This window comes from Trypanosoma grayi, assembly GCF_000691245.1.
Source record: "Trypanosoma grayi strain ANR4 Tgr_442_V1, whole genome shotgun sequence".
Taxonomy (NCBI): domain Eukaryota; phylum Euglenozoa; class Kinetoplastea; order Trypanosomatida; family Trypanosomatidae; genus Trypanosoma; species Trypanosoma grayi.
In genome coordinates this window covers 1-12,596 of record NW_008826061.1, presented here as the reverse complement: position 1 = coordinate 12,596, position 12,596 = coordinate 1, and the positions used below count along the sequence as shown (strand labels likewise).

The window sequence follows — 12,596 nt, the reverse complement described above, 5'->3', positions numbered from 1 at the left end:
GGGGGCGAAACGAGGGCGCGTTGGGCAAAGTGACGCGATGCCAAGTTGTAGTTGTTTGAGGCATTTCACTCTCGGGCTGGAGAGCACGATTTGAACAGGGACGGAGGACGAGTGCACCCACCAACTAACCCCCCTCCCCCCACACACACACAGAGTGAGCGAGATGCATACAATTCGCGTCACTTCTGTTGTGAGCACTAGAGCGCTGCATCATTCCTTCTCGCGTCTCTCTGTGTGTGTGTGTGTGCTTCGGCACGTGTATGCACCGGAGGGCGAGAGAGAGAAGAAAGGCTGGAACGAAGACAACGGGCAGAAGAAAGGAACAAATCCAAAAAAAAAGAATAGCGCCTTTTGCACTTACGATGCTGCGCGTGTGGGAATATGTGAAAGGGCAACAGAAGCAAGCGGCGGCGGCAGCAAAGAAGGAAAGAGAAACAAAAAATATATTTATATATCTCTGTGCAACGAGCGAACGGGAGAGAGGGGAGTGTGGCGAGGAGGAGACGCACACACACACACAGAGAGAGAGAGACACTTTGCAGAGAGTGGAGGGAGGGAGAGAGAGAGTGGAAACGGGGTGAGAGGGATTCTCTTGTGTGTTGTTGTTGTTGGTCTGTGTGTGTTGGTCTAGAGCAGCGTCAGGCGCGGAGTGCAGCTCCCTGCTCGGGGGCTCTGCTGGGAGACGTGCGGCTATATCTCTTTCTCTCTGCTGTGTGCTGCGCCGAGATGTGTTTGCTCCGCTCTCCCGCTTCCTTTATCCCGCTCTGATGTGACGCCGCTAGCCTCCGCCCTTCCGCTGACGCACACACACGCACACGTGCGTGCAGCTTGGGCGGGAAAAAGACTTGCATCTAATGGCGTGCCGCGTCTGGCGGGCGTGTTGCTGCTGCGCCGCCGCACCGGCACACGGTGGTGTCTTCGCGGCGCTGTGTGCCCCACAACGCTGGCGGTCCGGGACGCCTGCCTCGACCAATAATAATAATAATAATAATAGCAACAGCAGCAGCAGCAGAGGCGGTGGTGTGTCGCTGCCGCCGCTGCGGTGCCCCGGCGGGCCGCGCGTGAAAGCGGAGGGGCTGAAGCATCTCTTCAAGGTGCCGCACGCCGGCTTCCTCGCCAAGCACGGCCAGCGCTTCATCCTCAACCTGAAGCTTACGCACCAGATCGTCTCGCACCTGAGCCGCAGCACGCTCAAGACACATGACAAGCTGCTGATTGAGCTCGGGCCCGGGGCGGGGGCGCTCACGCGCAGCCTGCTGACGCGCCCGTGTGTTGGTGTGCTCGGCATCGAGGCGGACGAACGCTTCAACGCGCACCTGGAGCAGATACGGCAGTACACGGAGGGAAAGTTTGAGTGGGTGAACGCCGATGTGCTGCGCGTGAATGAGCTCGATATTCTGCAGTCCGTGCACCCGGCATTCGTGCAGCAGCATCGGCGTCGCCCGAGTGGGGCGGCGGACAGCAGCAGCAGCAGTAGCAATAGCAACAGCGGTGGGTGTGAGGGGGCGCCGCTTCGGAATGCGCAACGTGAGCGCATCTTGCGTAAGCGCTTTGGGCGGTACGCGGGCTTCAATCACGACACCGCAAGTAGTGGTAGTAGTGGTGGTGGTGGCGGGGGTAGCGGTAGCATGAATACTAACACTAACAACGGCAGCGGCAGTAGTGATGCGGCCTTTGAGGTGACGGATCACTGGTGGTCTGACGGCGACGCCAAGGTGGAGGTCATCGCGAACCTTCCGTTTGACGTCATCACGGAGCTGCTGATGCGCTTCGCCACGGACTGCTCGCGCAAGCAGAACCTCTTTGTCTTTGGCCGCGTCCCACTGCACATCTTCACGCAGAAGGAGGTGGCGGAGCGCATCATCGCCCCCGCAGGGTCGGTGCATTTCTCGCGCCTCTCTGTGCTGTGCCAGTGCTACTTCCACGTGCAGGTGCGGCAGACGTTCAGGGAGATGACGTACTACCCCAAGACAGAGGTGCTTGGCGCGATGCTGACACTACAGCCTCGCAGTGTGTCGCTGCTTCCAGGCATGGACGCCGCCACGCTGATTCACTTTACAGATCTGCTGATGAAGCCCGGCCACCGCGGCATGACGGTGCACAAGGCGCTACAGCGGTGCGTGCCGGCGGAGGTGGCGCAGTACATGCTGCAGGAGCTGCGCGTTGACGGTGCCTTGACCGTGCTCGACCTGACGGCAGAGGAGGTCTGCAGACTCGCGGCGCTGTGGCAGCGATTTCTCGAGGCCTCGTCGCAGCAGCAGAAGCCGCATCAACAAAATGAATCGGCAGTCGGTGGAGAGTAGCTGCAGTGCATGAGAAATGAAGTGATGATGTGCGTTTTACTTTGTGGTGTGTCTGTGTATATGTGTGGTGCTCCTGCCGTACCATACGTGTGTCTCTTTGTAGTCTCTCTGTTTCTTACTCTCACTCCTTCATTGCAGGCGCATCACCTCGTCCGTGTATTATCGATAGGTGTGCAATCTGCGCACCTCCACGCCGTGCGGCGAGTCTCTCCGCCAAAGATGTCGTATGCGCTGCGGCACCGGCAGCCCCAAACACTCTCCCCGCCTGCACCCCACTCAGCCTTCAGCGAACAACAACAGCAGCAGCAGCAACGCAGCGGTGTGCCCGACACGACGCGGTCGGCGTCGAGTGGGCCCGCGACCAGCGGCTGCAGCACCTCCCTGGACGCTCTACCGCCCCTCCCGCTGCGCGGTGCCGCTCGGCAGAACTCCACTGCTGACAGTTCCGCACCGCTGCGGCGCTCCCGCAGCAATCGGAGTAACAACAACAGCAGCAGCTGCAGCAACTGCAGGGGGATGGCCGGTGTGCAGGACCGACCACCCCCAAGCAGCGTTGAGCGGCGCAAGGCGGGATCGAAGGGAAGGTGTTTGGATTCTCCTGCTTCTGCTGCTGCTGTTGATGGTGGTGGTGGTGGTGCTGCGGTGCACAAACGAGGTTCAACCGCGACGGTGAAACTGGCAGTGGCAAAAGCAGCTGTTACAGGCGTCTCGCGTGGGGGTGCGCCCAGTTCTTCGACGCACATCGCCGATGCCTCGCACGACCAGCTCACAGGGAAGCTGAAGAGCATCATGCACGCGCGGAAGGAGATTGAGGCTCCTGTGCGCCGACAGAAGGAGGATGCGCGGGAGCTCGTCACGTTGATGCAACGAATCCTCGCACGCAGGCCGAGTGTCGATGCCAGCAGCAAGGCCGAACTCCAGAGGGCGGTGCGGGACCGCAACCAGGCGCTGCAGCTGCTCAGTATGGTGCAGGTGGAGGGCAACGCTGTTGTGCACCGCATGCACGAGAACATGGTGCAGCAGCAGCGGCAGATTGAGGCGCTCGTGCAGGAAAATGCGAAGCTTCGGGCCACTCTGGCCCATGGCGATGGCAATAACAACGACAGCAGTAGAAGTGAAGGGGAAAAGACAAGGAATGACGCAGCAGCAGCAGCTACAGTGGAAGCGTCCCCTATTGTGGTGAATGTGCAGCCGATGGACGACGACGCAGCAGCGGTCAACAGTCACCTGCTCGCGACGATAAGCGCACTGCATGAGGCCCTGCGTTGTGAGAAGCAGCAGCGCCTCCAGGCGGAGGAGCTGTCGCATAAGCTTTCCCTGCAACACCAACGCAGTGTTGCCCTGCTGGAGGAGCGGCTGCAGCGCGGCTACAACAGCAGCAACAACACCGCGAGGTCGAGCTCTCCTACTGCGGCGCAGCCGGAAGCCATTGACTCGAGCGGCTCTCCTCCTCCCTCTTATTCGCTGCCACCGACTGCAACTTCCATCAATGTGGCAAATAGTGCTGGGGACGCGGGGCAGATGTCATTGTCGTCAGTGCAGTGCGACGATGCGGGGCCGGCGCTGCAAGGCGATGAAGTCGGCGTGCATGTGGCGTCTATCACGCCCCCCCCCCCCCNCCCCCCCCCCCCTCCGAAGCCACTGCATAAATGATGGAAAAGGGAACGTTTCAACGACCTGACACTATCCAGTTACCTCTCTCTCTATCTTTATATTGGCCTAGTTCTCTTGTGACACACACAACCTGACTCTTGTGTGATGAAACTGCTGTTATTTGCTTGTCTGTGTCTGTGTGTGTGTGTGTCTCCGCCTTGCTGCTGCTATTGTTGTGGTTGCTGTTCGTCTGCGTAGCACCCCCGGCGTCTCCACATACACAGTAGTAAAACAATTGCAGCTAGATTGGGCGGGGCAAGGGTGTGAGCTCGAACTGCTACACGCGACACGACAGCGGCGGACAAACAAGGCGACTCTCTTTCTCTCTCTGTGTGTGTGTGTGTGCCTGTGAAGCCGAACGGACGGTGACATGCAGTCCACCATTGTGTTAGATGCCGGCTCGGGCAGCGTGAAGGCGGGCTGCAGCAGCGCCAACGCGCCGGCGTTCCTCCCGTCGCTGGCTGGGCGTGCCAAATACAAGCCGCTGTTCCAGTCAGCGCCCGCGCCCGCTGTGGTGGCAGTTGGCAACGAGATAGCGGACCGTCGCGGGCTGCTGCACCTCTCGTACCCCATCCAGCACGGTACCATTGTTGACTGGGACGCGTGGCAGTTGCTGTTGCAGCAGCTGGAGCAGCGCCTCGACACGCCCTTCGCTGACCGCGACGTGTTCTGGGTAGAGCACCCCTTCAGCTCCCGCCCACAGCGTGCGCGTGTGGCGCAGATTCTCTTCGAGGAGAAACAAGCCGCCGGCATGTGCGTTGGTGTTGCACCGCTGCTGTCACTCTACGCCACCGGCCAGACAACGGGGATTGTGCTGGATGTTGGCGAAGGCGTCTCCTCCGTTGCGGCGGCGGTGCAGGGGTACGCGGTGACTGAGATGATGCAACGCGAAGACTTTGGCGGGGGCGCCGTCACGCAATACCTTCAGCGCCTCTTGCGCGAGTACGGCAGCTATAATACGTGCAGCGGAAACAGCGGTGGTGGCACCAACGCGACGGTCGTGCGCAGCTTTAACCCGTCCCGCTGTGGTGCCGAGCGTGAGCTTGTGCGTGCGATTAAGGAGCAACGCTGCGAAGTCAGCCCACACCCTGTGCCGACGAGCACAGGCGCTGCGGTCGTTACCGGTGTGGCGGGTGGCGGCGGCGGCAGTATCGTCCGAGGTGCTGGCGACGCCGACGAGCTTTTTAGCAGCAACAACAACAGCCGCAACGACGCGGCGTTCCTCAACCTCGCCCACGCGGTGGCAACGGCAGCGCCGAAGCGGCACCGGCTTCCAGACGGTACAGAGCTGACGCTGGGCCACGAGTTGCTGCAGGCGCCGGAGGTTCTGTTCAGCCCCGCACTCATAGGTAAGGAGCACGTGGGCCTCGCCGGCATCGTCGCCGATGCGGTACGTGTAGCTGACGTGGAGCTGCGCGCGGAGTTGTGCCAGCACGTCTATCTCACTGGTGGCACGACTCTGCTGCAGGGCTTCGGCCAGCGATTCCTCACCGAGCTGCTGCAGCTCACACCGCGCGACTGCAAGGTGCGTGTGGCGGCACCAGCGGAGCGCTCGCACACGGCATGGCTGGGCGCCGCGTTTCTCGCGCGGCTGTCGACGTTCCAGCAGCAAATGGTGGTGAGCCGCGCCGCCTTCATGGAGGAAGGCGAGCGCGCACTGCACGCCCGCCTTGTCGGGTGAGAAGCGCCGCAGATGCAGAGGAAGTATGTCTGTTGATTTCTGTGTGTGTGTGTGTGTGAATGGTGAGATGAGGGCGCATGGGTGTTGTGGTTGATGGTTGTTCCACGCCGATGCAATGGTGGACCGCTCTCTCTCTCTCTCACTCTCTCTGTGCGTGGGTATTTTGTTTGGCCGCTAAGCTTAACGTATATTCCGGACCCCTGCTGGGGCTGCGAAGACGACAGCACAGGGAGGGGTTGTGTGGTGTTCGAATACGCCGTTCTATAGAGAAACACTATACGACGGTGAGAGGAAACCAAAAAAAAACAGCAACAGATGCAACAAATAGGCAACATGGTCTCCAGGGAGGCTGGTGAGGCGCTGCAGTCCATGAAGCAGCAGTACGAGCGCGATCGCGACGTCGTCCTCACGTTGCAGCGCAGCGAACACCAGCAGCTGTTGGTGCGGAAACTCACCGAGCTCGCGCAGGGCCTCGAGCAGCAGTGCCACAGTCGAGATTCCCTCGCAGCGAGTGTGTCGGCAGGTTGTATTAATTTGCAGCATTCGCCAACAGCTGTTGCCTCCAGTACAGCTCCAAGTGAGCACGATGCCACTGAAACCATGACGCCATACCTCAAAAGCACTCAGGCGGCTTCAAGTCGCTCCCGCACGCCTCCGCATTCGCATGAACAGCAGCAAAATGTGTCGCCGACGTTTGACCGGCTGCGTCGGTCGCTGTTGGGCCATTGCGAGGCCGATGAGCACGGCTCCGTCAACGCCGTTCATCTCACTTGTAGCGGTAGCACGACTCCGTCTTTGAAGAGGCAAGAGGCGTCGATAAGAGGGACGGCGGCAGCAGCCGCGGAGAGTAGAGAAGTACCCCTGCCCAGGGGCGCCTGCCTTCCTGTCAAGTTCACTACCTCCAACACCACGGCGGTTCCCCCGACGTCATCGTCCCACGCGGGTGTAGACGCATGCAACACCAGCGGGATGACTGTGGTGGTTGTCAGCCCACCACCACGGCCCAAGTCGTGTCGATGCACGCAAGAATGGAGCGTGCATGACGGCTCGCCGGTCCCGCCGTGGGAGTCATGCCCGGCGGAGTCCACAACAACAACAACAACAGCTGCCAAGGCGATGGCTTGGCTGACACAGCAGCAGGAGCAGACACGGCAGCGACACGCGCCAGTGACGCCAGATGAGGCAGCGAAGGCGCATCTCATGAAAACGATACATTCCCTGTACGGTGAGGCATCAGGAGTGCGTGGGCCGCACCCACCAGCGCCGCGTCAGAGGCAGAACGTGCAGCAGCAGCAGCAGCAGCAGCTGTCATCGATGGTGTCCCTCCCCGACGAGATTGCCACTGCGCAGGCCCCGCTCGAAATAACAAGGAGATCAGCAACAGGGGGTTCGGGCCGGATGCAAATGTCGAAAGAGCAGCTGATACGTGAGCTGCACCGCTTGTACGGTATTGGGGATGACACCAGCTGAATTCGATTCATCTTGTCCATGCTTCCCCTCCTCTTTGAGTGAAAGCTGGTTGAGGTGGGTGGTTTCTTCCCTCATGGCCGCCACGCGTCCCCTTTATCGCATCCGTCCTTCTTTGTAGTTCCGTTACTTTTACTGTTTTTCGTTGTCGGCGTCGTCGTGTCCATTCACTTGTGGTGATGCTGCGGGGGCGAAGTCGAGGCGTTGTGTGGGACCAGGAAATTAACGAAGAAATATAGTCATCAGTTTTGCTGCGCACATTCCTTTTGCATATGTGTCTGTGTGTGCAGGACACGCGTTGATCTGTTCAACTCGTACTCTAGCTCTCTTATACTGCTGCTATTATCAACCTTCTTTCTTCTCACTCTATCTTATCCTCTCTTTCTCTCTCTCTCTCACACACATACACACGCACTTGCTCGCCTTGTGTGGATTGCAGGGGTAGGAATAGGAAGAGCAGGTATAAGGTGGATACCGGTGTGGTACGCATATACATCTATATATACGTATATATAGAGAGAGTGGGGAGGACTATATTCGTATAGTGCTCGTCCGCGGGGGGACGCCGAACGGGTTAGCTGCCAACGCCAGAAATGGAGCGGGGAACGGTTCTGTCCGTTCAGTCCGAGACTTCGCCTCCCCAGGAAACGGAGCTATACACAACGGGTGCCGCCACGTCGTGCAGCAGTAGTGGTAGTCCCCGTGGTGTGTGTGATTGCGAGTCTAAGAGCAGCCACTCTGTTGGCACGAAACACGCTTCTGTTGTCGCTGCTGCTGCGGCTGCTGCTCCTCCCGCACCTCCTAGTAGCAACAATAGCGGCCATGCCGGTGGTGATGATGATGATGATGATGAATTTGGTGAGTATTGTGAAGTGTCCGTGATGGCGGCAGCAACACCGGAAGTGCCTGTGACGTCACCACGCGAGAATGCGCTGGTGGTGGCGGCGGCGGCGGCGGTGATGGTTCCTACCGCTGCTGCGGGGGCCGCCGCGCAGAGTGTCAAGCTTGACGAAACGCCAGCGGGACGCGTGGATTCCACGCCAGCCATAGTAACGGGTAACGGTGGGCACAGTGCGCACACGCCGACCACCAACTCGAATGTTTCACTCCATGCATTGGATGACGCCTTGGTGTCAACGATTGGTGCGACAGACGGCACGGCGTTGGTGGCGCGCTTTGACGCGAGTACCGCTCAGCTGATACAGCAGGTGGTGCCGAACGTCGTGAGGAACTCGTTGTCTTCTACGCTCAGCCAGAGCGACACATTTAATCGCCTTCTGGAAACGACCAGCGCCAAGTATGGAAGCCTTTCCACGACTCTCAACACCCACTCCAGTTCCAATAACGACAGGCACAGCTCCCTGCAGATGAGCAGTCGCACAGACAGCGGCGGCAGCGGTGGGGTAGTGCTCTCTCTGGCAGGCTCATCCTACGCTCCTGTTGTGCCGTCGCACGGCTCGGGCATCTTCACGGTACGCGCCGATGGGGCCGCATCACGGGTGTGCGGCCAGCTGGGCAGCAGCATCTGCAGCACGCCGTTACCACACTGCGTCACCTCCCCCACACGGTCCTTCTCGGTGGTGGCGCCGAGCATCAGCGGCGACGAGGACGCAGAGAGTGCGGAGCTGCGCGGGGCGTTCCGCGCAGCAGCATGCATTGCGCCCATGTTGAGCGGCGGCGCGGCGCTCGAGGGCACCGGTTTCAGCGAGACGTTCGGCAGCGTGACAGAGACGGTGTACTCTGCAGGCTCGACGGGCTCGACGGAAAAGGTGCTCAATCTGACAGGGAGTGCGCGCCGCGTGGAGGACAAAGCGGATGAGCGGGGCAGCAACACGGAAGGACTTACCGGGTCGCGCAAAGCGACGCTCAGATCGGTTGCACACGCCGCGGTGGGGGACGCAGCCGCTATATACAGCGGCCACAGCACGCAGTCGCAGTTGCGACAGCACGACAGGAGTGGAAGCAGCAACAAGAAGAACAGCAACACGCGCCTGTCATCGCCGCCAGACGCGCCAATTCCGCTAACGCAGCCTGTTATTGATCCCGCGGGGGCACAGTTCATGATGTTCGTCGCGAAGATGAGCGGCGCGAAGAGTCCGCCGCTAATGCCATACCCGGGCACGATGACGCCGTCGCCGCTGCCAAAGGGAGAAAGTGGCGTGGACGACACCAGCGCCGGCTCCTACATTAGCAACGACGTTTGCGGGTCGGCGACTCTCAACAGCATGCCGAAGCTCTCGCACACCGCCACTCTCGTCATCGGAGACTGTGTGGCGCTCTCCGGATCTCGCAATGATGCCAGTGGCGAGAACGCATCCGTCACGTCGCCTATAAATTCCCTCCAAGACACGGGTGGTGGTGGTGGTGATGAGAATGGCGATAGCAAACCTGATGCCAGTGCCGGAAAGGAGGCCCCCGTGGATGCAGTAAATATAGTGGAGCCCGAGGCACCACAGATGGAGAAAGTGAAGGAGTATGAAGATTGCGATGACGATGACTTTGGGGATTTTGTGGAGATTGTGCCGCAATCAGCGGCTGACGCGACGCCCACTCCTGCACCAACAGCGACTGGAGAAGAGTGTAGTGTTGACGACGACGATGAGTATGAGGATGCTGGTACAACAGCGATGGCGGCTCATAACCCCAAGGAGGATCAGCAACAGCGCCAACAGCGGAGTGTGGAGCAAAACGCGCTCTCTTCCACGCTGGGTGCATCGGATACAAGCGGCGGGGTTGCCGTGTTGTGCTCGAAGACTGTGCGGTTCACCGGCGAGGCGCCCAGCATTGTTGAGTCCCCTCCCGCCAACGTGTGGGAGGAGTATCCTGAGGAGTGGATCACTAATGGCACTGGCGACAGCGGTAGTGGGGAGGCAGAAGAAGAAGAAGAGGAAGCGGCGGCTGCAGTACCGGATGATAGTGCTGCCGACGAGGACGCGGAATGGGCTGCATTCACAGGTGCCTTCTCGGTTCCACTCCCGATTGGCAGAGGCGTCTCTGTGGGCGCGACAGCTTCTTCACCGAAATGCGCAGACGGATTCGTGTTCAGCAGAGACGTTGATACAGCCTTGTTTGGGCAGCGCCTTCACGACCTTGTTGGGTGTGTGGTAGATACTAACAGCACAGTAGAGGAGCTGGAGCTGAAGGTCAACAGTGGTGATGCTCAGCAGCAGCAGCAGCAGCGGTCCAGGAGATCACAGCTCACCGCTGTGATGGAGGCGTTGTCGTTCACACAGCTTACTCAACACGGAGACCCGGAGGAAGAATTGTGTGGTGTAGGCGGCTCGTTTGTGAGGACTGGTGACTTTGCCGGTTCTTTCAGCTACATGGGGTCACTTATCGCCCCTGGGGGTGGTTTACTCGACGGTAACGAGGAGACTCCACAGCTGCTGACGCTCACGTTGAGTACGTGCGATCCTGTTGCGGCACTGCAGATTTCTGACCGCCGTGCACTGCGCCTCCGCGATAACCTTGAATCTGTCCTTCTTTTGGCCAGCCAGCGGCAGCAGCAGCAGCAGCAGCAGCAGCGGCACCCTATACCCGTCAGTGAGGCCATTGACAAGGTAAGGGAGGCAGTTGATCTGCAGCAGCAACAGCTGCAGGAAGCCGGGGATGAGAACGTTGTGTGGACCGTCCACCCGACTCTGCCGCCACCGCACATTGGGGATGGCAATGCCCCTGCATCGGCCTTGCGTCTACCGCTCTAACTGGTGTGCGTGGGTAGTTTCTCTGTGGAGGGGGAAAGGTGTGTGTGTGTGTGTGTGTGGGTATGTGTCTTTGCCTGCATGTGTGTACAAGTTTCATTTGTTAAACGCAGGAGAATTTCTGAATTCAGCTTAGTGGTGCTTTCGTCGTCATTGAAAGCGGTGGCTGCCGCTCTTCCATCACTTTCGCCATGCATTTTCAGCTTTGAGTTGCCCTCTTTCTCTCTCTGTGTGTGTGTGTGTGTGTGTATGTGTGTGTGCAATGAGTATCTGTTGTGTCAGACGAAAGAAAATACAAACAAACAGGCGCGGCCGCCCTCAAGACATGACTTCTGCATGATGGCATGCGTGTAGCTCTGTGGGATTGCCCTCACAAACAGACGAGTTCCAATCTCTCTCGTTGTTGTTTTTCTTTTCATTCTCTCTTGCCTTCCCCTTCTACACGACTCGCACTGGGTTGTGCCACACCCTACTGCGACACGATCAGCGCAAAGCCAAACAGCTACCATAACAACAACAAGCATCGAACAACCATGACAGGAATGACCAGCTTCTGGGAGAACGTGAAGGCAGCGGTGCCGGACGCGATTTTCGCGCTCGCGCTGGAGGCGAAGAATGCGCCGGAGCCGAAGGCGGACCTCATCATCGGTGCCTACCGCGACCCGGAGGGCCGCCCGTATCCGCTGCAGGTCGTGCGCAAGGCGGAGAAGCTCCTCGTAGTGGACATCAAGCCCGAGAAGGAGTACCTTCCGATGTCTGGCTACCAGCCCTTCATTGACGAGGCGGTGAAGCTCGCCTACGCCGACAGCGTGCCGCGCGAGCGGGTGGCGGCGGTGCAGGGTCTGAGTGGCACCGGCTCGCTGAGCCTCGGCGCGTGCTTCCTCGCCCAGCTCATGCCGCGCGATGTTGTGGTGTACATCTCCGACCCGACGTGGCCGAACCACTACGCCGTGATGCGTGCGGCGGGGTTGACCAACACGCGCACGTACCGCTACTACAATGCGGCCACGCGCAGCCTCGACATTGAGGGCCTTCTCGCCGACCTCCGTGCCGCGCCGGAGCGCAGCATTGTCATCCTGCACGCCTGCGCGCACAACCCGACAGGCGTCGACCCGACGCACGCGCAGTGGGAGCAGATCGCCGAGGTCTTCAAGGCACGCCAGCTTATCCCCTTCTTCGACTCCGCATACCAGGGATACGCCACTGGCAACCTCGACGAAGATGCGTACGCTATTCGCCTCTTCGCGCGTCAGGGTATGGAGATGCTGGTGGCGCAGTCCTTCTCGAAGAATATGGGCCTCTACTCCGAGCGCGTCGGGGCGTGCTCCGTCGTTGTGTCGAACCCCGAGAAGGCGGCAGCTGTGAAGGCGAACCTCGAGACTGTGGCGCGCAGCTACTACAGCAACCCTCCGGCGCACGGCGCGCGTCTGGCGCACCTCGTGCTGAGCGACAAGACAATGCGCAAGGAGTGGGAGGATGAGCTGCGCGGGATGGCGGCGCGCGTGCTGGAGATGCGGAAGGACGTGTACGACGGCCTCACGAAGCGCGGCACTCCTGGCACATGGGACCACGTTCTCTCGCAGGTCGGCATGTTCTCCTACCTCGGCCTCACCAAGGCACAGTGCGAGAAGCTGGTGGAGAAGCGTGTTTTCGTGCTGCCTTCCGGCCGTGCGAATATGGCGGGTCTCACGAAGGCTTCCGTCCAGCTTCTCGTGGACGCCATTGACGAGGTTGTGCGCGCCGCACCCTCACAGTAAAGCGCACACACGCCAGTATATATATATATATATA

The 12,596-nt window shown here is 59.8% G+C and overlaps 6 protein-coding genes across 6 annotated transcripts; all 6 read left to right on the top strand.

Annotated features, from left to right (window-relative positions):
• Nucleotides 1-854: 854 nt before the first annotated feature.
• Nucleotides 855-2,303, top strand: DQ04_04421050 (putative rRNA dimethyltransferase; the record flags this gene model as incomplete). The annotated part of the gene is made up of 1 exon (XM_009313561.1): nucleotides 855-2,303. One exon carries the CDS (start codon nucleotides 855-857, stop codon nucleotides 2,301-2,303), a length of 1,449 nt encoding a protein of 482 aa, XP_009311836.1.
• A 219-nt stretch (nucleotides 2,304-2,522) lies between these two features.
• Nucleotides 2,523-3,956, top strand: DQ04_04421040 (hypothetical protein; the record flags this gene model as incomplete). Its single annotated transcript, XM_009313560.1, has 1 exon — nucleotides 2,523-3,956. One exon carries the CDS (start codon nucleotides 2,523-2,525, stop codon nucleotides 3,954-3,956), a length of 1,434 nt encoding a protein of 477 aa, XP_009311835.1.
• Nucleotides 3,957-4,326: 370 nt separating this feature from the next.
• Nucleotides 4,327-5,637, top strand: DQ04_04421030 (putative actin; the record flags this gene model as incomplete). Its single annotated transcript, XM_009313559.1, has 1 exon — nucleotides 4,327-5,637. One exon carries the CDS (start codon nucleotides 4,327-4,329, stop codon nucleotides 5,635-5,637), a length of 1,311 nt encoding a protein of 436 aa, XP_009311834.1.
• Nucleotides 5,638-5,970: 333 nt separating this feature from the next.
• On the top strand, nucleotides 5,971-7,107 carry DQ04_04421020 (hypothetical protein; the record flags this gene model as incomplete). Its single annotated transcript, XM_009313558.1, has 1 exon — nucleotides 5,971-7,107. One exon carries the CDS (start codon nucleotides 5,971-5,973, stop codon nucleotides 7,105-7,107), a length of 1,137 nt encoding a protein of 378 aa, XP_009311833.1.
• Nucleotides 7,108-7,697: 590 nt separating this feature from the next.
• DQ04_04421010 (hypothetical protein) lies at nucleotides 7,698-10,808 on the top strand (the record flags this gene model as incomplete). Its single annotated transcript, XM_009313557.1, has 1 exon — nucleotides 7,698-10,808. The coding sequence occupies one exon, from the start codon at nucleotides 7,698-7,700 to the stop codon at nucleotides 10,806-10,808; it is 3,111 nt and encodes a 1,036-aa protein (XP_009311832.1).
• A 539-nt stretch (nucleotides 10,809-11,347) lies between these two features.
• DQ04_04421000 (putative aspartate aminotransferase) lies at nucleotides 11,348-12,562 on the top strand (the record flags this gene model as incomplete). The annotated part of the gene is made up of 1 exon (XM_009313556.1): nucleotides 11,348-12,562. One exon carries the CDS (start codon nucleotides 11,348-11,350, stop codon nucleotides 12,560-12,562), a length of 1,215 nt encoding a protein of 404 aa, XP_009311831.1.
• Nucleotides 12,563-12,596: the final 34 nt, after the last annotated feature.